Source organism: Onthophagus taurus, chromosome 7, assembly GCF_036711975.1.
Source record: "Onthophagus taurus isolate NC chromosome 7, IU_Otau_3.0, whole genome shotgun sequence".
Classification (NCBI taxonomy): domain Eukaryota; kingdom Metazoa; phylum Arthropoda; class Insecta; order Coleoptera; family Scarabaeidae; genus Onthophagus; species Onthophagus taurus.
The window spans coordinates 28,542,216-28,568,165 of record NC_091972.1 but is presented as its reverse complement, the minus strand read 5'-3'; the positions used below and the strand labels follow the sequence as shown (position 1 = coordinate 28,568,165).

General features: G+C 33.6%; 2 protein-coding genes across 3 annotated transcripts; one reads left to right on the top strand and one right to left on the bottom strand.

The window, feature by feature from the left end:
* Positions 1 to 13,574: 13,574 nt before the first annotated feature.
* LOC111418320 (ribosomal protein S25) lies at positions 13,575 to 16,217 on the bottom strand. 2 transcript variants are annotated; one of them, XM_023050833.2, is made up of 3 exons: positions 16,163 to 16,217; positions 13,890 to 14,166; positions 13,575 to 13,704 (listed from the first exon to the last, which is right to left on the bottom strand). In XM_023050833.2, the coding sequence occupies exons 1-3, from the start codon at positions 16,163 to 16,165 to the stop codon at positions 13,625 to 13,627; spliced, it is 360 nt and encodes a 119-aa protein (XP_022906601.1). In that variant the 5' UTR covers positions 16,166 to 16,217; the 3' UTR covers positions 13,575 to 13,624. The 2 variants fall into 2 exon arrangements, with proteins under 2 accessions (XP_022906601.1, XP_071053684.1); XM_071197583.1 differs by lacking the exon at positions 16,163 to 16,217 and adding an exon at positions 15,989 to 16,015.
* A 450-nt stretch (positions 16,218 to 16,667) lies between these two features.
* On the top strand, positions 16,668 to 25,280 carry LOC111418319 (zinc transporter 86D). Its single transcript, XM_023050832.2, has 3 exons — positions 16,668 to 17,095; positions 17,155 to 17,372; positions 24,137 to 25,280. Exons 1-3 carry the CDS (start codon positions 16,909 to 16,911, stop codon positions 24,782 to 24,784), a joined length of 1,053 nt encoding a protein of 350 aa, XP_022906600.1. The 5' UTR covers positions 16,668 to 16,908; the 3' UTR covers positions 24,785 to 25,280.
* Positions 25,281 to 25,950: the final 670 nt, after the last annotated feature.

Genomic DNA, 25,950 nt, shown 5'->3' with positions numbered 1-25,950 from the left:
GCATGAAGGACTTTTGTTCAAAATGCTAGAAGCGGGCGTGCCCCTGGAGTTAGTTCAATTGATCGCGTCCTACCATGACGGTAGGAAGGCGCGCATCAAATTGAAAGGTACGCGTTCGAGAGAGCGAATCCTAACTGCAGGCGTCCCTCAGGGGTCGTTGCTTTCACCAATACTCTTTTGTATCTTTGTGAGCGACTTACCTCGTACTGAGGGCACTCAGTTAGCGATGTACGCCGACGATGTGTGCACCTACAGCAGATCTGGGTCCCCCGAGATTGCCGCTCGTAGACTGCAGACAGCATCGGATCAGCTGCAAGACTACTTCGCAAAGTGGCGGGTCAAAATCAACGCTGATAAAAGTACCGTAGTACTTTTTACTCGGCGTAGAAAGAGACCCCCCGATGCGATGGTACTGCAAGGGGACGAGCTCCCCTGCCGTTCTGAAGTCAAGTATTTGGGTGTCATTCTGGACTCTAAACTAACTTGGAAAAGTCACATCGAGGCCATGGCGAACCAGGCGAAGATAGCTCTGGTCAATCTGTACGCTCTGATAAATCGCCGAAGTAAGTTGGATCCTCTCCGGAAGATTCGACTCTACAAAGCGGTTATCAGACCTGCGATGACATACGCTTGTTCAGTCTGGGGTTACACCGCGCACTCGCACGTGCAAAAACTCCAAGTGGTTCAGAACAAGGTCCTAAGGATGACATTCGATGCTCCTTGGTTTGTCAGTAATGCGACACTGCACAATGATTCCCAGATGGTGACCATCGAGGAATTCATTCGGAACAGAGCCAGTACCGAGTTTACGCGACTCGAAGACCACCCAAATTCCAAACGGATTACGACGTTGAACACCTTCGCCATAAACGGCCAAGGCTGCTTCTCGTCTGACGATCCGGGAACCCGACTGTCCTTTCCAAATCCACTCCCGATATCGCTAATTTAGCGAATATTAACTAACATATTTTCCGTCTGTTTTAGATCCGATGAAGAGGGTTAAGGAAGATTTCCAGGAACATCAAGAGGCAGGCCCGTCAAGTTCACCGTTCCTCTACAGTATTGAAACTTATGGTGGCTATGTTCCGTTTTAGGGTTGGTGATTGAAACAACTGGTTTAACTAAATATATTTATTCTTGTGCGGCTTCCCAACAGTGCTATCTTTTTAACAACGTATATTGATCTAATTCTAATTTAACATTATTTTATCGAACTAGTATTTCCCAACCGATGGTCTCACCATTTTCAACCAATCAAAATTTAATCACGCGATTAATTGAACCAATAAAACGCACTTGGCAACAAGGATCGACGATTTTTTTCGATTTGGCACTCGGGTTAAATATAACAATAATTTAATAAACAATAGATCGCGTAAACTGTAAATATGTACATAGGTGTACGTGGTGTTTATAAATAAATTATACTATATATATATAAAAACTCTATTATTTTATTACTTTCCCAAATATACCAAGCAGGATGGGTGTAAGTAGCGCAATTGGCAGTGACATTTAATCCTAAATCGTAAAGATCACTTATTAATAAAATATAAAATAAGTAGTAAGTGAACACCAATCAACAATTTCGTTTTGAGATGCACTGTTCAATTTGTATAGAAAATAGGAATAGAAATAATATCGTTTATGTTTTTCGATTACGCTGTATATCAAGAATACGACAAGTATTAAGGTGGATAGGCGAAGGTGGACGCAAAACAAACTTGCTAAAACTAAAAGTTACACTCGAATATTAATTTAATGAATAATTATTATACATATTGTAATTTAATTTAATATTTAAGATGTAATATGAAAAAGAAAAACTTATTGTTAATTTGATAGCTTGCGTATACTGTGTTGGAATTGTAAGTCGAAACTACATAAGTAAGTCGACATTTAGCACACGGTATAAATATCTCAATATTTTAATAAATTATAGTTGTTGTTGGAAAGAGAAACAATTAACAATAAAATAAAACGTTAAATTAAATCTGAGTTGTATTAAATATTCCCTACTTAAATGATTACATGGTAATTCTGTTAAACTACAAGTAATAGAAAAATTGATTGAGTGACATAAATAAGTAATCGCATACAATCCGAATTGAGCAGGAACAGTTCAACCATTTTTGTTAGGTGGTTTTGTAGGTATCGTTATATTTTCTGATTTTCAATTAGCGAAAAGATTTTACTCGTCATTTCAAATATCGTTCAAAATCGAGATATTAAGTTGTCGGAGTGTTTCCAGAGTTCAAGTCGTTTTATCACAAATATTTTAAATAAACTTTACGAAAAGATGATTAGAACTTTGGGAACGTATCTGAAATATACCGGCAATTTAAACACGACTGATAATGAGTGATTCGAAACGAATTTATCTAAATTCAATAATACAAAAACACAATGATTCACATTTTCATCCCAGTTTGAGCGAGTAATAGAGATGGGATTATTAATCAATTAAATTACATGTTTTTGTTATCAATTTTCAATGTGTACTTTCTTACATTTTATTAATAAGTAACCTTTACGATTTAGAATTACATCCATCCTGCTTGGTATATACATACTTACTTTGTCCCAAATAAAATACAACATGTCAATATAATTTTACATTTCAGTAAAATCTCGATATAACGGATTAATACCAGGAACGTAGTGTCCGTTACTAGAATAAATCTAGTTCCAGGTCTAATGTTAGTTCTAGCTTAGTGACAATGTAAGTGTAAAACTAGAACTAACGCTATTCGGGTTTAGCCGCACGTCTCTAAAGACGGCTAAACCCAAATGATTCTAGTTCTAGGTATAGTATTAGTTCCACATAGTAACAGTGCTAGTGTAAAACTAGAACTAACACTAAACCTAGTCGGAACTTATCTTATCGTAAGTACTTTTAATGAAATGTTCCAATTTTGGGTATAAATATCTCCATGAGTGAATGCGTTCGTCAGTCCTCTACAGTATTGTAATACTTAAGGTGGACGCAAAACAAACTTACTAAAACTAAAAATTACATTCGAATATTAATTTAATGAATAATTACTATACATATTGTAATTTAATTTAATATTTAAGATGTAATATGAAAAAGAAAAACTTATTATTAATTTGATAGCTTGGGTATACTGTGTTGGAATTGTAAGTCGAAACTACATAAGTAAGTCGACATTTAGCACACGGTATAAATATCTCAATACTGAAATTCTCGGTGTATTTTAATTCCAAAAAAAGTAAATTATATAAACTACTACTCTTTACCCGGTATAAATTTCACATCTATGCACAAAACACCAATCGAGTAATGTAATTTTAATTTTTTTGATGATATTAAAACGAATATTTGGGCAAAATTTGAACAGAGGAAAATAAAGCAGAAAAGAAAATGCAATAAATAACAACATTTTATTAAAATAAAAATAATACAGTTACATACACAAACTATTAAGTTGTTATAAGTTTGTGAGAATATTAAAATTGAAATATCTTATCTCAACCTAATCAATGACTTTTGTTTCTCGTATCACGTTGATTTTTATATTACAATTTAATTAATTGACAACCCATCATTTATGTGTTCATCGTTCGAATCTGTTTTCTTAATTATAAATCATGTTTCAATATGATTTTTGTTGCTCCTGATGTACCATCTCATAATAAATTTCTTAAAATTCTTGAATTTAGTTGAATGTTTCTTATCAATAGCGGTCTGTTTAGTATTACGATAGTTGAATTTCGCCTCGATTGCGTTTACCATTTTATTATATTGTTACTGTTGGTTTATTATATTGTTACTGATGGTGGTTACCTTTATTACCTATCTTTTTATACCTTTTATTAAAAGGGGAACCTTTAAAAGGGAAACCTTTGGTAATTAGTAATTACCATTAATTCAGAAACTAGAAATATTTCATAATATGGAATTTAAAATTTCGGGTTTTTCAAAATTAAAAATTTTAATAATGAAATTTCCTGGTTTCTGTATATGTATTTGGATTTGATGTATACAGGTCTTATCAGTACTTAAAACGCGTTTATTAGTATCATATGTGACCTGGTCTATTAAAAGGGACCTACCGTTCGAAATCAAGTTTATCCCAAAAAAAATTATTATCGTTATAATGTAGGTTACTAAATAATAATAATGTAATGTAATGTAATAATGTATAATACAAAATATTTTCAAAAAATTGATTAAAAACACTAAGAAAACAATATTTTAGTCAATGTGATGATCTGAAAGACCATACCAACAATACTAGTTCAAAAAGTTTTCAAAAAAGCCTTTTCAAGATAAACAAGAACAAAAAAAGATTTCTCAGTTTTTTGAAAAGTCCTGTTGCAACCAGAAATGGAACATTGTGATGTCAACGGATATGATTCTGAAATAATAATAATAATAATAATAAATTTCTTTATTCCCCAACATAACGTATTACACAACAAATAACATATTAATATTAGTTACAGTACAGTTATGTATTTGGAGAACCTCAAGGGGCAGTTCAGATGAATGTCTCGTAAGACATTCCTTGCTTTTAAACCGAACCCTTAAATCATGTAAGAATAAAAAACAAGTTTGAATACCTATTCTACCTATCCTAACAATCCGTAAACAAACTAAAGCATAATAAAAAGCAAAAAACCTCGCATTGTTGTTAAAAATATATCTGTATAGGACACCCTTAAACCTCTCTTTTTCTACGAATATTAATATTATGAATATCGCTTCTAAGTGTCACCCTACGAGACATATACGGAGGATTGCCGGTAACCACTACTTTGTGAAACAATGTTAAGGACTGCAAAACGACCCGATCACGCATGTTAAACCATTTCAATTCCTTCAATTTATGGGAAATATAGTCAAATTTTCGTATATTAAAAATAAATCGCATGCAAGCGTTCTGCACCCTTTGCACCCTACCAATATCAAGCTTCACATAGAGTTGTTTTCAATTTGACACTAAAAATGTCTTTAAAACAGTACAACAATTTTAAATTTTGATAAGCTATACCAATTATTTTAGAAATATAATTACGGTATCTGAAAGAATTGTCAATAATTAAACCCAAGTTTTTGGCCTGTGACACAATCGGGATGCAATGTTGATATTACAGTTGGTGGCATACCAAGTGTAATATCAACATTGCGACTCATAGATTCTACTACTCAATCTTTACCAAACACCCACACTAAACTTTTTTCTGGATTCAAAATTAATGAATGCTCTGTTGCGTAATCTGACAAACGAAGCAGATTCTCGTTAATACTAGCTACTGCTATGCCTAACTGGTCTCTAAGAAAACTAAGGTATACTTGTGTATCATCAGCGGATTTGTGAACATAAGAAAATTAAAAACACTTGGGTAGCAAGAACGTATAGATACAAAAAAGTAATGGTCCTAATACTGAACCCTGGGGAACACCACTTGTCACCAGTGTTGCTAAATACCCGGGTATTTATTTTCAAGGGAAAATACCCTGGGGTATTTACCCAAGTTGAGTATTTAGAGGTATTTATAAAATTTAAAAACAATACAAAGATCACTAAAAAAGTAAAAAAAGTTTAATTCAAAAATAAAAGTTCTTTTTTAATAAAAATCATTAACACTGGTTATTTACACAAAAACTCATAAAAATAAAACAAGAAACGTTAAATAATATATTCATTTTTAATCATAATAAATTGATATAATCTAAATTAAGACAGATTCGTCTTAATTGCTCGTCTTCGACCAATTCATTGTCGCTTTCTTCATTTTTGTCGGTATCTGTTATATTTTGGTTTGTGTTACTTTCATATGTATTTAATAGCTTATCATTGTAAGTTAAATATGTTAATTTAGCGGCATTTGTCGTAGTCAGCGGATTTCTTTTTTTGCAGTACAGCCAACTAAACGCGCTAAAGGTTCTTTCTGTTGCCGCTGATGTTATGGGTGCACTTAATATCCGAATGGCGATATCTGCCAATTCGCAAGTTCCCCTCAAACCTCTCCACCATAAAACTGGTGGCATAGAATCATGTCCGTCCCATAAAATGGTGTTTGCCTACATATCTTCTTTATCACGAAAATTTACTAACTCGGATCTTAACTTTATTTCATTTATATGAGAATGCTTTCCCATATTATATATAAATGTCATTGCGTCCAACAACTGAGTGGGATTTAAATCGCACCCCTGAGTTGATGGATTTAACAAATCTGCGGCAAAATGTATGTCGCCTAGTGCAAACTTCTTTCTGTCGACCAATTTTTTAATAATATTATCCTTTTCGAATTCTTCGAAATTGATGACATTAATAATGTCCATTAAAGTCGACTCCAGTTTTGTTAATTCTTTATAGACAATATGTATTTGTGGTTCATTAGATTGCACTTTTATTAATAAGTTTATTATAGGTTCTAAGCGACATCATATTTTGGATATGATTCCAAAAGTCATCACCAAGAATTTTTTCTTTATTTCTAATGTGATTATTACTCCTTCGGTTACCGCTAAGGTTTGGATAACACTTTTATTAGTCATCACACTTTTCAAACAATCCAAATAACTACCCCATCGAGTTAGTGCTGGTAATTTAAGAGCGACTGTAACACCTTTTTCTCTTCCTATTTGATCAAAAGTTGCTTTAAGTACATGACTATTTTTAATAGTTTTTGTGACTTGAATCACATCTGTTATTTTTGTTTTAATTGATGAACTGTTAACAATATCACCACATATTAAATGTAACAAATGTGCCAAACATCCTAGCGGTACAATATGAGGATACTTTTCTTGCAGTAGTCTGAAACTTGCTCTCATATTCGCCGCGTTATCACCAATGACTACCAGAAATTTTTCGGTATCATACTTTTTCATTACTATTTCTATTTGTTTGTACAAATATGTTGCTGTATGTCGCTTTTCCCCCGAAAAAACAAAATCAACAAAAAGTGGAGCGGGGGTAGATATTAAAAAATTTATAATGGATTCGTTGCGCAGATTAGACCAACCATCACATTGTAAATGTAGGTGCTTACAATTATTAACTGTAGAATTAACATTATTTTTCATTTCGACATACTGTGATTCTAAATATGTTCTTGCTAAACGATTTCGGGAAGGAGGCACGAATGCGGGGCGAATAGCTTTAAAAAACTCGATCCATAATGGATGTTCTACTAACGAGAATGGCGCGATGAAAACAGCTTTTGCCAGACGTTGATTGAGCATTTCCTACATCAAAAGAAAATCATCATTGTAAGTTTTGACTGATAGCAATTTTATAGTAAAACATACATTTGTCGCAGGATCCATAGTATCGAAAAACGGTGTAATTGCTGATGATGAAGATAATGTTGACATAGAACTTCCAGGTCTTTCAAAAGAACTAGATCCAGGCACAACACTCACTGGATTATTTTCTTGCCAAGTTACTACCGATTGATCTATATTTTTCACCAAACTAGGGTTTTTTAAAATATTTTTTAAATGTTGTGGGCATTTAAAACAGTTTTTAACAATGTGAGTTGTCATTTTATTAACATTGCCGTGTTTATACCGTTGATTGCAATATTTGCATATTACACCTCCCTGTTCATGAGTATTAAAAAATGTCCAAGCCTTGGCATTTTTACAACACGTTTTTTTACTACACAAAAAGATATTATTATTTTTTTTTTTAATTTAAATGAAGTATATTTTTATAAATTTTTATTTAAATTACGGTTTTATTTCGTGTTCTACTCTATAAGGAACTACGCGCATCTAAACTACAGTCAAAAATTACACAAACAAGTTTAAACAAGAATACAGGTGCTTGCGAGACGCGCCCAGTTGACGACGTGCGCGCAAGTGTAAATACCCGCTGTTTGGGTATTTACCCTGAGCCGGGGATAAATACCCATTTTATAAATACCTACCCGCCGGGTATTTACCCCGCGCCCATCACTGCTTGTCACATCTAAAAAACCAGAATACCCACCATTCAACTTCACATATTGTCTACGATTGCTCAAGTAACAATACATCATTTCAATAAACGACTCATCACAACCAACATGTGAACAACGAAGAACCGCCAACAATGCACGATGGTTAACAGTATCAAATGCTTTGCTATAGTCCAAAAGAACCAATATGCTGAGATCATTTTATCTTTTGCTCTAATAAGGTCATCCGTAACATGTGACAAAGCAGTTACAAAACAGGTTCGAATGTTCTCTCAACTGACCACATATAATTTTTTCCAATATTTTACTGACAAGGGAAGTATCAGAACTGTCCCTCACCGAGTTTGTTGAAATTTGGTACAGCGATAATATGGCCAAAAATAATTTTTACGTGCTAAAAAAGCCCCTGGAGCGTATTATAAGAGTTGGAAATCGGGGCGAAATATATATATTCGCTTATAGGCTGAAAACGAAAATAGCTATCGAAATGTGGTAAATGTAAACTGATATTCATTTTCAAACAGCTTTCCATTGATATATCACACATATATCTGAGGGCTTCAGGGAGTAAACTACCCCTAGTTTTTTGGAATATTTTAAAAACTACCCTGTCGATTTTGGCGATATTATGTATCCCTATAGTACGTTTAAAAATATTAATGACGTGTTTTTTCATATTTGCCTCTGACCATCCCCTGCAAAGTTACGGGGTATGATAGATAACCCCTTTCCTTAAGAATAAAGTGACAAACTGTTACACTTTTGAACAATATTTTGAAGAAAACCATAAATTAGTTGTAAATTAACATTTATGCAGTAAAATAAACCCTATAAAACCAACCCAAAAATTAGTTTTTTTTGCGAAAATAGTTTGTCGATTTTGGTGCAATTTCCCACATAGATTTTTTTATACGTTAGGTAGTACTATTGTAAGAACTTACAAGGGTTAGAAGTTTGGGGTAGAAAATATATTTTCGCTAATAACTTTCATACTCCTACAGAAAAATGTTTTTTATCCTTATTTTATTTAAATAACACAAAAGTTAGGATAATAAAATTATATAAATATTTATTAATAATGAGTTAAAAAGTAACTGACAAAAGAATGGTTGACTATCACAAATTGTATTCTACATTATTAATTTAATTTCTTTTTTTTTTTTTACTTTTTTTATTTAATATATTGTTGACAATAATGAAAATCATGGAAAAAATGTTTTAAACACAACGACTGTTTACACCATGCACAAGTTATTTATTTTTTTATTTCATGTGGGTACAGAAACAGGTCGAACCCAATAATACTGTACCACAAACAACCAATTGTATACAAATAAAATAGAATTACAGTTCACAATAATAATAATAATGAATTAACATTAATGGTACAAAAGTGATTCAAAAGGAAAAAAAAACTAAAACTAAGTTTAGGTGATATAAATATATCATATATCAAATATCAAATGAACGCTGGAGGCAACACACCACCTGCAGCAAAGAGCAGTTTTTTAAATGCATAGAAAGAATGCTGAAACAGATCTATGTTAACACGATTTGCCGATCTTGCCATTCTCAATAAAGGAGAGTTTTGACAGGCATTGGTTCTAGGAGTAGGTGTCATAAATAGAAAATCAAAGCGAAGTAATCTCGGAGGAACGTGAACACATATAGAACCAACAAGCATTGGAGAATCACACTTGTTGTTCAAAAGTTTGTAAAAATATAATATATAGGTATTTGAGGAATTTAGATTGAATACGCTCAATTCTAGATTTATACGAGAGTGTGCGTTAAGTGTGCTGTAAACATAGGCAAAATAGAGATTTCTAATTGCAGCAATGTTTGAAAAAGCTACCGTTGATCTCATAATAAATCCTAACATACGCCAGGCTTTGGAGACAACAGTATCGATATGTTTATCAAATAATAATTTATAATCAAATGTAACACCCAAATCTCTAATAAATGAGACACGTTGCAACCTCTCACCAGTGACGCTATAATTGTAGTGGATTGTGTTCACCCTCCTAGGGAAGGAAATAACATTACACTTTGATAAGTTTAATGAAAGGCGATTATTTAAGCAAAAAGCATGTAGATTGTTTAAGTCAGATTGCAGTTTAGAACAATCAAGAGGTGAGGAGATACGGAGAAAGAGTTTTAAATCGTCAGCATACATTAAACATTGGGCATAATTAACGACGTCAAATATGTCGTTAACATAAATATTAAACAGTAAAGGGCCCAGATGGCTACCCTGTGGAACACCAGAAGGAACCGACACAGGATTAGAGAAAAAACCATTAACCGAAACAATCTGGCATCTCTCCTTCAGATAGGAAGCAAGCCATAGCAAAAGATTTCCCTGAACACCAAACTTCCTTAGTTTGAACAGAAGTAAGTTGTGATCCACCCGGTGGAAAGCTTTACTAAAATCCGTATAAACTGAATCAACCTGACAAGAATCATCCAGAGTAGATAAGATATACTGGGTATATTCAAGCAAGTTACTCTCCACCGAGCGACCAGCAAAAAAACCATGTTGTCTAGAATTGATTTTAGACTTAAGGGCAAAGAATAGACGTGCATGAACTACTTTCTCAAACGCTTTCCCAAACGCTGGCAAAATAGATATGGGGCGGTAATCGGTAAGCACCACGGTCCCCAGATTTAAAAATGGGAAGAACAAAAGCCCGCTTCCACAATAAAGGAAAGACACCCATTATCAATGAAGCATTAAATAAAATAGTTAAAGGAAGGGACAGAGAGTGTGAACATTCCTTCATTAAAATTGATGGAATACCATCAGTACCTATACTGTCTGTAACCCTGATGCCCATCAGGGCCTCCTCAACCTCAATTCTGTCAAACTGCATCTGACTCAAAGGAAGGGTATCCATTTCTATACAATATACATTCTGCTGGATTGGAGCAGGATCCACAAAAACCGAAGAAAAGAAATCAGCAAACAATGAGCATACTCCGACACCTTATAACAGCTATATCTCCACAGATATCTCACGTAGGTTTTTCATTGGAAAAGCAAACCTCCACGGGATTTTCAAACCGTTCTGGTCTCTCCTCTATATATCCAGATGCAAACCAGGCGTATTTAAAAACATTAATAAATCGTGGGGAAGACAACTGGTTATGCGTTAAAGATTGCAATTTTAAAATATTATCTCGCTGATGCAAATTGACATCGTACTGGTAGAGAATAACTTGATCAGAAAATCTTCTAATGAAATTTTTCCATATTCTAAAACCAAATACATCCAGGGGTTGAATTTTATCTGTTGTCCCTGCAGGTATAGACAAATATTTAGACTTAACATCCGATGGAGTTACTTCACTAATAATTTCAGGGCAGTGGCCACTCCAAGAAACCAGTAATAGTAATGATTTGGGTCCGGTGTTTGGGAAATAGACATCTTGTAGTCAATTTTTCATATGAGCAGAAGTCAGTTTACCAGACTTTGATGCCAAAACGAATATGTTATCTGCTTTGAACATTGTATTTATTACGCTCGGTCCAAACGTACCAGAGGATTCTTTTAAAGCAATGAAAAGAGGAGAAAGTAGCTTTTCATTTGCAGATATGATGGGTTGAATTGTGTTGTCGATGACACCGACTGGACCACGCTTTCCACGGTTTTAACCCCTAAAATTGTAACCCCTAAAACCCCTTTTAAATAAAAATAAATTTAAAAAACTAAACTAACAGTGTAGAATACAATTTGTGATACTTAACCATTTTTTTCAGTTGCTTTCTAACTCATTATTAATAAATATTTATATAATTATCCTAACTTTTGTGTTATTAAATAGAATAAGGATAAAAAAGCTTTATCTGTAGGAATATGAAAGTTATTAGCAAAAATATATTTTCTACCCCAAACTTATACTTAGGTGACAATTTTCATATTTCAAATGGAACATCCTGTATTTCATTACATTTTTGAAATTTTTGTTCAATTTTAGGCCACTTGTATGTTGCAGCCGACACGTACGCGCAATTATTTGGTTGCACTCTCCATACCATATTATTATCAGATTCAAATAATCCTCATTACTAAATTCCAAACGTGGCGTTTCTTGAGAACAGATCACTATAAAAGGTAACCTAGCCATCACACCAACAGAAATAAACCATAGCTTTTGCAAATGTCAAACTATTTACTCTTTCCTTACTAATCCTCTGATAATACATAACCACAACAACATTCCCAACACAAAATTTTTTTTCCGGCGGTCAAAGTAGATGGTTTATAAATTATAAAAACCTGAAAATACTTTAGTTAAAAGCTGGCATCAAACATCACAAGTCTGCAAATTTTCAAATCTCCACTTCATTCGGTTATTCATGGCACGCTAGGTTAAACGATATGTGTGCATTTTTTAAAAAACCCAAATTATCTCCCAAAGTATAAATGTTAGGTATAGGACATATGGGATATAAAAGATGTAAAATGAGACACTGAAGACGACTAAGTAATAAAATATGAGGCGTGCCATTTAAAAAAATTAAGTTATGGTACTTCCAAGTTTTGAGAAGTTAACGTGCCATAGTAAAGTGACCAAACATTCTAGACAGCCGTACTCGGCACCAAAACATACTCCATCATGTTGCTTAAGCATGTTCTGAATCCTAAATTGATATCCCAAAAATCGAGTGTTCTCTGATTGTCTGCTGGAGCAGATTTTTCTAGAAAAATTCGAGTAACTCGAGAACGGCTGAATCAAATTGCAAAAAGTAAAGTTATTCATAAACCTTGAAAACAGACAAATCCAAATATGTAAAAATATACAGGTGTTCCATTTAAAAAAATAAAGCAGGTGGGGACTTCCGGTATAACCGGAAGTGCTAGAAATCTGAAAATATTTTAGTCGAAGAGAACACAATAGATAATACTTAAATCTGAATTTTCAAATTTTTATTTTGGCCAGAACCCTGTAAAGTTCTAATGGACGGTCGTCGTGGATGACCTGTATAAGATAAGTTCAATATGGTTACAAATAAACTAGCACTTCCGGTTTACGGATACGATCCAAAAATTGATGCGAATCTTAGATTTTGTTATAACAGCTATATACGAAATTGAATTGTCGTAGCTTGGTGGGTTTTTGATTTTTTTAATGAGGACCCATTATTTCAGTTATTATTCATTTAATACTTACCATGTAAACGCCATTTTTGGTACACTTACAACAAACCGTTGAGTTCCCAATTTGAATGTTACTTCTGAATCATGTTTTTTTAAAACATCAAATAACTCATAATTATGAGGCAAGTAATTAAAATTTGGAAAATTTTCGCTCAAGTACCTCCACAAAGGTTAAAGGTATCTAATCATACTAATTTCTTTCATATAAAATTGGAAATAATCGACTAATCTTTACAAAACAATCCCCTAAGGCTACACCTCTAAATTGATTATAGAGGGTCAATTATATTTATAGCAACTTTCTTAGTACCTTAAGGAGGAAATGTTGTAAATATAGGTTGTTCCAAATTGATTTATTTGTAATAGGATAATTAATGTTTAAAATATGGAATTGCTAATGTTCATGCTTTATCCTAACATCTATTATCACATCAATAATTAGAACATCTACCAATAAAATAAAAAAAATTATCTTTTACCATTTTTATTTATTAAATGTACTTATACATTGTCTTAACTTAAGCAGCAGGATCTTCTCCCTTTGTAGTCCTTGTGTAAATAAGTTGGGCATGATGTTGAACAACTTGTTTAATTAAACCTGAAATAACCCATTAAAGTGTAAATTCACCTTCAAATCTTTATAATTACAAAAAGATAATAGAAAATTTCCAATCAGCCTCATTAAATCAGTTTTAAATAAAACATCATTAATCTTTCAAGTTAAAAAAAATTTGCATCATAAAACTCAATAAATATCTCTAAATAATAACCACATATTCTTACCTTTCTGTTGTAATTCAATCAAAGCTCTCCTTGCCAAAGATCCCCTGACCTTTAATCTTTCAGAGACTACAGAAGGCGTAATAAGTTTGTATTGTGGGACTTCTTTATAAAGCTTCTCATAGGTAGCTTTGTCAAACAAAACTTGGTTGTTTAACTTATCCCTGACTTTTCCTTTGGACCACTTCTTCTTCTTGGCTTTACCACCTCCGGACCCTTCTTTTTTCTTCTGGGTCTTCTGTGGTTGTTTAGAAGAACCCTTCGTATCCTTCTTAGGCGGCTAAAAAAAAGTTATAATCAGTAAATAAATTATCATTAAAATATATTTCTTAAAGAATTTGGTTATTTTAAATAAAATCAGACTCATTAAATCAGTTTTAACCACCATGGGGTTTGTCTAGAATGAAAAAGGATCATCACTTTAACCTACAGTGAGTAACTTTAATATTCGGTTTTTTTATTACAAACTCTTCTGTCTGAAATTTTCAGAAGAAAATAAGAAAAAAAATTTTTGTTTGTATCTTGTTCTTTGATACATATATCTATTATTTTAAAATATGTACATTTGTTGTTTCAATCTTATTTCAATAAACCTACAACAAACAATATACATAAAACAGTGAAAATTCGCGCAACATTAATATTCGGTTTTCTTTACTGTGAAAAATGGAAACACTTGTTAGCAGTTGAGTTGGCCAAAGAATAACGCTTTTTTTTCTAAATCGCAGTAGGCTACGTTACCTATGACGTTACCCGTCATGCAATTGTCATTTCACTTGATTAATACGTATAAAACGAAGCGATGGGGCGTAAAAGCAAAAATTCGTCAATTGAAATTAAAAAACTTGTCATTAAACATTATGTAACACGGAAAACATATAAAAAAATAGCGGAAATTTTAAATATGAAAGTGAGTACAGTTGGGGATATAGTACGGCGATACAGAGAGGAAGGCAGGATAGAATACCTCAAGCAAAAAGGGCGACCAAAAAAGTTGTCTGCACGAGAAGAAAAGTATATTGTGCGTAAAATTAAGTGTGAACCGCGTTTAAGTGCGCCAAAACTGGCTGCTGATGTATTTTCTACATACGGTAAGAACGTACACCCCCAAACCATTCGGCGTGTAATACAATCAGAGGGTTATAACGGACGAGTAGCTAGGAAAAAACCGTTCATTAACGAGCGTACAAGAAAAGCCCGATTGAATTTTGCTAAAGAGCACATAAAAAAACATGAAACTTGGTGGAATGATGTAATTTTTTTAGATGAAAGCAAATTCAACTTATTTGGTAGCGACGGAAAAGTTATGGTTTGGCGGAAACCCAATGAAGAGTTGAAACCAAAACATTTGAAACCTACAATAAAACACGGAGGTGGCCATGTGATGGTTTGGGGGTGTATTTCGTCCAAGGGGACGGGAAATCTGGTGTTTATAGACACCATCATGAACAAAGAAATATATCTAAATATTTTAAAAGAAAATTTGAAGAAGTCAGCTGAAAAAATGGGCATTCTACAGAGTTTTAAGCTGTACCAAGATAATGACCCCAAGCATAAAGCACATATTGTAAGGGAATGGTTGCTTTATAACTGCCCGAAAGTGATCGCCACTCCTCCGCAATCACCTGACCTTAATCCCATAGAAAATTTGTGGGATGAATTGGAGCGGCGTGTTCGGCAGAAGCCGGCTTCTTCCCATATAGAACTGAAGAAAAGGTTACAGGAAGAATGGGCAAAAATTGGACAAGACTATACCCAAAAAATAACTGGCAATATGCCAAAACGTCTAAATGATGTTATTAAAAACAATGGGTTCAGTACGAAATATTAATTTCTTTAAATTTGAACTATTTTTTATAATTATTTTGTAAGTGGGCAGAAAAACCGAATATTAATGTTGCGTAAATTTTTGATTATTTTGTGTTTTTTTGTTAATTGTAGGTTTAATAAAATATATTTAAACAACAAATGCGCATATTTTGAATTAAAATACATATATCGAAATACTAGTTGCAAGAGGAAAGGAATTTTTTTTTACTTTTTTTGTGAAAATTTCAGATAAAAGAGTTTGTAATAAAAAACCGAATATTAAAGTTACTCACTGTATAAACCATGCGTACATCATTGGGAATGTAAAATCACGATAAATTAAAAATTAAAGATGAATTTTATAACGGCATATCATCTGAGATTAGTTACTAAAGAGTTTCAGTGGGAATTTAATATAAAAACACGATTACTACCAAAAATAATAAAATAAACATGTGTCAACTCACCATCTTGAATAGTGAAAGAACAACGGAAAGGCAGCGGCGGAAATCGAAATTACTCACAGCGCCATCTAGTTGTGTATTTTACCAACCCAACAACTTTAACTTCCCTAAAATACTAATTTAATTAACCATATCATACAATTATTATACAAATTTCAGATGAATTATATTATGTTCTTTAGATACTTTGAAAATTAAATCTTTTTTAAATTTATTTAAATTGTTACAGCTTCTATACACCTGACACACCCCGCCATCTATCTATTTATTCAATAATTTCTAAACCAAACCCAATAATTTTAATTTCCCTAAAATTACATTTTTTTTAATAGTTTACAATTCAAAAGAAAATTTGAATAATATTATAATAAAATTAAAACTTGTAATCTCAAATTTCCAATTTTTATTGTTTCAAAGATAACATTAAAACGGTACACGTCAGGATAATAATTTTTTTAGGGATTTTACGTTTTTTGTTTTACCTAATCAAGACATTTGTCAAAACTGTCACTGACAACATGGCAGTTTGTCGAAGTGTCAGCCGGTTTCGGCTGCCAAAATACGTATAACTAAAGCATGGTGTCTTTTTTAAACAAAAATTTTATTTTGTGTAATACATATGGTCTTCATTAAAACAATAAATAACTTTTAAAATTTATGCGCTAGAAAGCGTAGAATATACCAAGTTTTTTTTGCTTTCTTCGAGTGATGGATAGATTGTTTACGTAGTGTTTAAATCGCCACGTACTATGCTTCCCCTATCGCATAAAGACACCCTTAATAGGGGTTTCGGCTCAAGGATAAAAGAAAAAATCAACGGCTGGCTCAGATTAATTTTCTCAGATCGAAACTCTAGGAATTTATTTCTGTTTTTGTTACTAAACTTATCCTTTGCGTTTGTTGAGTTATCTTATGGAATATGGACCAACAGTTTAGGTAAAACAAATATATTAGTTCCTATTGTTGTACTTTTATGTTAATAAAATTTATTTTAGGTTTAATATCGGATTCTTTCCACATGTTCTTCGATTGTACAGGCCTGCTAGCTGGCTTAGCAGCCTCTGTTATAACAAAATGGAAAGCTAATGATAAATATTCTTATGGATATGTTAGAGCAGAAGTATTAGCTGGTTTTGTGAATGGTTTATTTTTACTTTTTGTTGCCTTCTTTATTATGTCTGAAGCTGTTGAAAGAGCCATTGAACCACCTGAAGTAAGTTAAATATAATAAAACATGTACATATAAAGTTTAATCTAGCAAATAACATAATAAATAAATATTTGTCACATGTATTTAATGTACAAAGAAGTACAGTACATAGTAGCTTAGGTTTAGGTTTTGATTAAATATCAATTTACATAGAAATTGATAAGATTTTATTGTTTGGTTATTGAGTGTTTATTAATCTAAATTACAGTAAAACCTCGATATAATGGATTAATATGGGTAATGGACTGGCTGAATGACAAAATATTGTCAAAATAATGACAAAACACACAGTCTAGTTTTAGTTAAATGAAAAATATATAACAATCTAGCATTGATTAACAACTAAAACTACAGCTAATATTAGCACTAGAACTAATGTTAGACCTAGAACTTGAAACATTAGGGTTAGATGTGCGTCTCTTAAGATGGCTAAATCCAAATGTTTCTAGTTTTAGTGTTAGTTTTAGTTCAATGAAGAATATACAACAATCTAGCACTGATTAACAACTAAAACTACAGCTAACATTAGCACTACAACTAATGCTAGACCTAGAACTTGAAATATTTGGGTTAGGCGTGCGTCTCTTAAGATGGCTAAGTCCGAATGTTATTAGTTCTAGGTCTAGTGTTGGTTCTAGTTTTAGTTCAATGAAAAATATACAACAAGCTAGCACTGATTAACAACTAAAACTACAGCTAATATTAGCACTAAAACTAATGCTAGACCTAGAACTTGAAACATTAGGGTTAGATGTGCGTCTCTTAAGATGGCTAAATCCAAATGTTTCTAGTTCTAGTGTTAGTTTTAGTTCAATGAAGAATATACAACAATCTAGCACTGATTAACAACTAAAACTACAGCTAACATTAGCACTAGAACTAATGCTAGACCTAGAACTTGAAATATTTGGGTTAGGCGTGCGTCTCTTAACCCTAGGATGCATAAACCGGGCCTCTCAGGCCCGGCGAGATTTTAATTACTCATAATTTTTATAAAATAATTTCAATCGGCTTAAGCATTTAGATATGCTCTAAACACGTCTTTATTCAATACACACTTGATTCAAAAACATTCAAGTGTAATTAGCAATCGAAAAAAAAATCATTTCCATTAGCACCCCGTATTTGCCCGTATTTGCATAAACCGGGCCTCCGAAGCCCGTGTACTACTAGTTACTATAGAACAAGTTTCAACTTGTTCATTACAGGTTGAGGGTTATTATAATTTGTCAAACACTGCTGCGCGAAATTGTGCGTGTCTGTGCAAGTTAAAACGTGCATTACTGTTGGATGTATAAAAGTAGGTGCAGCTGTTTTTCATTCAGTTGGAATAGAAGTTGGATTGAGTGAACTTGTGAGATACATATGATAATGGCGTCAAAAAGGAATGTTAAAAGCGTGAGATTTGATGACCCCGGTTATGAAGAAATATTGGTGCAGTGGCCAGCTGAATGTGATGATCTGCCTTCTGAAGAAAGTGATGTGTCAGAAGCAGAAACTGATGACACAGAAGATAGAAATTTCGACTTGGTTCCTGACGAGTATTCTGGATCCAGTTCTGATCATGTGTTGATGATATTGGTAAGCTTTCAACGAGCGGTTACATTGCTCCAAGTGGTCTGGTATGGAGTTTGGAACCTCCAGCAAAAGATAAAATTCAACCACACAACATTATTCGGCGTGCGCCAGAACTAGCAAGGAAACATATGGCTGCAACACCAAAAGCAGCGTTTCAGTTATTTGTAACTCCAGTTATTGTACAAGAAATTGTGAACTGTACTAATTTAGAGGGCAAACGTGTTTATGGAGCAAACGGAAAACCGTGGAAAGATGTAACTGTTGATGAATTTCTTGCATTCTGTGGTTTACTTATTCATGCGGGAGTTGACAGAAGCTGGAATGTTCCTGCGAGAGAATTATTTTGTGATGAATTTGCCAATCCTCTATAGCCACAATGTCCATATTTCGCTTTGAAGAAATACGAAGATTCGTCAGATTTGACGACAAGAGTACCCGGAATGCGCGTTTGGAAACCGATAAGTTAGCAATGGTGTCCTACATTTGGTATTTATTCATTCAGCAATGCAAAACCTGCGTCATACCTGATACTAATGTAACTATTGATGAACAACTCGTTGGGTTTAGAGGTAGATGCACATTCGTTCAATATATGCCAAGTAAACCGGCAAAATATGGACTTAAAATATTTTGGATGTGTGAATCTACGTCTGGTTATGCTTTGGATGGTTTAGTTTATGTTGGTCGCCAGCCCGGAGAACCTCCACATAAAAACCTGGGGCTTGAAGTAGTACAAACTCTTGTGCGTGGCATTCATAATTGTGGTCGCAATTTCACGATAGAGAATTTCTTCACTAGTGTTCCGCTAGCAACTTATCTGTTGGATAAAAATATTACTCTTGTGGATACACTACGTCAAAATAAGCGTGACATTCCGAAAGAAATGAAAGCCTCAAAAGATCGTGTAGTCTACTCTTCATTGTTTTGTTTTCAAAATAACGTATCCATGGTACAAATGCGTAATTTTACTAAACACTGTACACCACGACGCATCTATCAATGACGACGCTAAGAGGAAGCCTGAAATCATCTCTCATTATAATAAAACAAAGGGCGGTGTTGACATCATGGATGAAATGGTGTCGACATACACGTGCAAGAAACAAAGTAAACGATGGCCCATGACATTTTTCTTCAACATAATTGATGTTGCAGCACTCAATGCATATATAGTCTTTACGAAGGAACATCCAAACTACAACATAGGAGTGACTCACATACGCAGAATGTTTTTGAAAGATTTGGCGAAGGAACTAGTCATACCACATATGCAGAGACGATCTACTAACCCTAACCTACGGCGTACTGTCCGGGAGTGTATGAGCAGATTTATTGATATATGTGGTCCGCCAGCCGCTCACGCAAGTGCAACAATTAAGAGAAAAAGATGCTCCGTATGTCCCGCAAGTATTGATCGTAAAAACATAATGATATGTATTACTTGTAAAAATAATATCTGTAATGAGTAATGAGCATAGTATTAGAATGTGCACTAAATGCTTCTCTAATCCCTAAAAACAATAAACAATAATGTTTTTTTAACAGTAATGTTCACTTTCATATTTAACCTCACGTTTGTAACGTACATATGTATAAATAAATAAAGTTTTACTTCAATAACTTTGTTGCTGTTCTGACTACACGTGATTTTATACAGCGTGTCCCGTATCTTCTGCATCAGAGCATTATACGGTTGTAGGATACATTATTCTGAAGCGATCTTTCTAATAAAATGTTCCCGAAATGTTTATAATAACCGCACGGGAACTGTTTAAACGAACTGTTTTTCCTCCAATAGCAATTCAAGAAAAGCTTCGGGAAACACCTTCGGAGATCGTAAATCAAACTCAGGCAATCGGTCTCACTCCGGCCGGTCCACCGCGCCGTTCTACCAATAGATTCGACACGGAAAGAGAAATAAACTTTTTGCGCTATTGAAGTGAATCGGTATTGGAGATACTTTAAACAGTTCCCGTTCGGTTATTATAAACATAACAATGTATCCTACAACCGTATAATGCTCTGATGCGGAAGATAGTTCTGACTACACGTGATTTTATATAACGGGTCTCAGAAGCCCGGATTATGTAAATGACGATATTTTATTGGTTAAGTATCCTAGGGTTAAGATGGCTAAGTCCGAATGTTATTAGTTCTAGGTCTAGTGTTGGTTCTAATTTTAGTTCAATGAAAAATATACAACAATCTAGCACTGATTAACAACTAAATCTAGAACTAACGCTGGCACTAGACCTAACACTAGAACTAGAAACATTTGGCTTTAGCCATCCGTCTCTTAAGCTAAGTCCACACCAAAAGGAACAAAAAGGAACAAAAAGGAACATTGTGTTTATGTTGCTTGTTCCTAGAACTTGTATCTCAAAGTCAATGGATGTTCCTTATTGTTTATAGTTACTGAAACAAATGTTCCTACAAGTTGCTTGTTTCCGTATTTAGCGATAAATACCATTAGGAAATTTAGAAACATATGTAAACATTTTTGTTTCGAACTCAATGTGGACACGTCCATCATGAGGCATAGTGAAAAATGCCGAGTGTTTGTGGAACCTGCAGATTAGTAAAGCATTCATATATCGGGTGTTTAAAAATTGTGTTCCGATATTTTACCTACACTTATAGTTCTCATCAAGATAAACAAAAAAGTCTTAGTAAACTTAGGTCCTAAAATCAATTGTTTCAGAGATATAATTGATTTTACGTTGCTTTTCAATAAAGTTCATATCTACTCGTTTAGTCGTGTTACCCATACAAAACTAAACACATTTTGTCTTTAGTTATCGTCAATCTCACGTCAGTTTTGCTGGTGTAGTTGGGTGCTTTTATTATGTAAGCATGAAGGCGGAAATAAATGCAGAAATGGCAGACATGCACTTTATGTACGATGCAGCTATTGCATACTCGGAAATTTACCCCAACCATAACTTACCTAGTGATAAATTTTTCACAAAATTGCTTGAACGTTTGTCGGAAGTGGGTTCTTTTAAAACAACTCACCACGATGCTAGTCGACCTCGATCTGAGAGTACTCCTGCAGTAGAAGAGGATGTTTTGAGAAGGGTTGAAGAAAATCTAAGTACGAGTGTAAGAAGGATCTCTGCTGCAGGAAACATTAATGCCTCTCTAGTTTGGAGAATTTTGCGTCAGCAACAATTGTATCCTTACCATGTTCAACGAGTGCAAGACCATGTCGCTCCTGACTACATTTTGAGAAGAGCATTTTGTGAAGTGATGTTGCAGAAGCTTGCACAAAATCCGATATTTCAGCCTAGTGTTTTATTCACTGACGAAGCTGCTTTTATAAAAGATGGAAATTTGAATTTTCATAACAATCACGTTTGAGCGGATGAAAATCCTCACGCTGTTGTGCATTCAAGAAGCCAGTATAACTTTTCTGTAAATGTTTGGTTTGGTATACTTGGTGATTGATAGGACCAACAATTCTTCCTAATCGCTTAACTGGTGAAACTTGTTTGGACTTTCTGGACATTCCAGGATAGGTTACAAACATGCATGATGGCGCGTCTGCACATTTTGCGATCATTGTTTGTAATTTTCTTAATACTAAATTTTATGGTAGATGGATAGGAAGAGGAGGTTCAATAGTTTGGCCACCTAGATCACCTGATTTAAATCCTCTAGACTTTTTTGCATGGGGTTACTTAAAATCATCAGTGTATCCAGTACCTGTTAATAAGTTGGAGGATCTCTAGCAAAGAATACAAAACGCATGTGAGACTATTCGCCAATTTCCAAGAGTCTTTGAAAGAGTGCGCGATTCTTTTGTACAAAAATGTCAAGCATGTCTTAAAATGTAGAGAGATGAAGATTAAGACGCTTTATTCACTAATAACACTGGAATTGTTTATATCTTCGAAACCACTGCTTTTAGGACCTAGGTTTACTAAGACTTTTTTGTTTATCTTGATGAGAATTATAGCTGGGCAAAATATCCGAACACAATTTTTGAAGAATTATTGTATTGTAGTTGTTGTGTCCATCTCAATATTTAATTGTAACGCAATAAAACTATGTGTTTTTTTAGAAGATGATTTTTAGATTTTTTAGAATTGGTTAGCTCCTGAAGATGATTGCAATTAGCAATTGAAACCGGTAGAGCCTAAAAGAAAACACATCTATCTTCTAAAAAAACACATAGTTTTATTGCGTTACAACAATTTTTAAACACCCGGTATATCAATATTTCCATTGTCGATCCTGGATTCTACTATTAAATCATCTTTCTCTCTAAAAGAGTTGGCCTAATCCAACATTTACAAACTTTCTTTTTCTCTTTTCGTAAAATAATAATAATTGTAGCCACTGGTGCCTGTACGACATCATCGCACCACCTTGTATGCAAATACTGAAACATACACTAATCTTATGTAGACGGAAAGTTTCTTTTTGCGGCAACACGGTGATGAGCAAATAAAATGAGTGTTCTTGGTGTGGACAGAATGTTTACGACAAATTTGTTATTGTTTTTGTTTCTTAAACAGTTTACGACAATCAGGAACAAAATGTGTTTCTTTGGTGTGGGCTTACTTTTAAGACGGCTAAACCTGAATGTTTCTAGGTCTAGTGTTAGTTCTACGTTTCGTTCAATAAAATTATACAACAATCTAACGCTGAACAACAACTAAAACTAACTCTAGACCTAGAACTAGAAACATTTGGGTTTTAAGAGACGTACTAAACACGTATGTTTCTAGTTGTAGGTCTAGTGTTAGTCCCGTTTTTAGTGCAATAAAAATACACTATAATGACCTAGTTTATCTATGAACATGGAATAGAGAATCTTGGGGAATCACCCGAGTTGGATTCTATCTATGAGCACTAACATTTATATTTAAATATACACTGTGTTAATTAATTATCGTACCCAACGTCATCATTGCAAGTATGCAACCAAATACGCAAATCGCGTATTGCAATACCAATACTGTAATATTGGTTGCATACTTACAACGATGACGTCGGGTACGATAATTAATGAACACACTGTACTGATGTATTAAATAGACAATGTTAATAGATTGACTTAAAAATATTTTGCATTATATCCAAAGTCCGTTATATCGGGGTTTTACTGTATTTTTAAAAATGATGCCAAACAGTAACCATTAATTTCAAAATCTTAATTAATTTTTATTTTTATTTTTTTATAGGTTAAACATGAACGATTATTCTTAGTATCAGTATTAGGTCTATTAGTAAATCTAGTAGGAATTTATGCTTTTCAACATGGCCATTCCCATGGGGGATCCTCTCATGGACATAGTCATGGGGGCGGCGGCGGTGGAAATCACGGCTCGCATGGACATTCACATAATTCTCATGGACACTCTCATGATGAAGATCTTGGCGGAACTAACTCCCAAATAATGAAAGGCGTCTTCTTACATATTTTAGCTGACACTTTAGGTAGTGTTGGCGTCATAATCTCCGCTATTTTAATGAAGATGTTTGGTTGGATGATCGCCGATCCAATTTGTTCCATCTTCATAGCCCTATTAATTATTTTGAGTGTACTTAGCCTTATAAAAGACTCGGTGGTGATTTTAATGCAACGACAACCGTATGGGTTAGATAATGTTTTACCGCAGTGTTATCAAAAGGTTGTTGGACTTCCAGGGGTCTATTCGGTACAAGAACCCCATTTCTGGACATTGTGTAGTGACGTGTACGTTGGGGCACTTAAATTAGAAGTATCAAAAAATGTTGATCCAAAGTATGTGGTTTCACATACACATATGATATTTGCGGCCGCTGGTGTTAGACAGCTTTATGTTCAATTGGACTATACGCCAATGTGATTCAATGTTATTGGATTTGAATGGGGCGAAAACGAATTTTGTGCTGTATGTGCGAGAATAAAACGATCTACATTCAGGGTGGTATTTAAATATTTTTGTAAATAGGAATTTATAACAGATTCTGTTTTTTGTAATAAGGGAAATGTAAGTTACGTGTTTAATAATATATTTTACATACATGCTTTTGTAATTTTATGGTTACTATTTTGTAAGAAACAAAAAATCCTTTAAATTAATTCCAAGTATGACTACTTTATCTCTTTATAGCTAAAAAAAAATATTGAAATTGGTCCATACCAAAAAGTGATTCTATTTCAATGTTTTTAAAGATTAATTATTTCTTGTTGGGCCTCTTTTTAAAGGATTTTTATTCAAGATTTCGTTTAAATAATAAGATTGTTTCTGCTCATTCCATTCATTGTATTTTCGTATTGGTTCGTTATGAGATTTTTTAAGCTGATTATTTAATAAAATGAAAGAACGATTTTATGATCAATATTTTTTTATTTAAGATTTTTTAGTTGTTTATAATAAATCCAATGTTTGTATAACGTGATCATAACATAGTTTAAAAGTGAAAAACTTAATCCTTAAGATGTGCTAAGAAATTGTTTTGTAATATACTGCAATTATTAGTAACTATTGTCCAAAATATACATATTAGAAATGAAGTAGGTTTTTGTAGTATGTCAGTAATCCAAAGGCCCAAATTTAAAAAAGAAAAATCCTCTTTGAAACAGTGCTGATAACTAAAATCAAGATCGCTTTATTAAGAACAATCTGTGATGAACATTTTTCAATTGCACGTTTTTAATTCATCAACTGTAGCTATATAAATATGGTAAAACCTTGATATAATGGATTAATGCGGGGAAAGCAGTGTCGGTTATAGCCAAAAGTCCATTATATGAACATTTTTAATTTGCCCTTTACACTGTTTGAATGAATAATTTTAACAGTTATCCACACTGTTGCGTTTAGTCTACGTGGCTGTATATCAAGGACTGTAGAATCTACAAGGACTGTTACATCCCAGGTGTAGGTGCACTGCTTGAAGGCCCGTTCGTGACATCACGCATGGGCCATCAATTGATAAGGAGATGAGAGAGAGAGAGCTGGAGGAAGATTTGTTGGAAAACGTTCTAAGCCGAAATATAAATGATGCA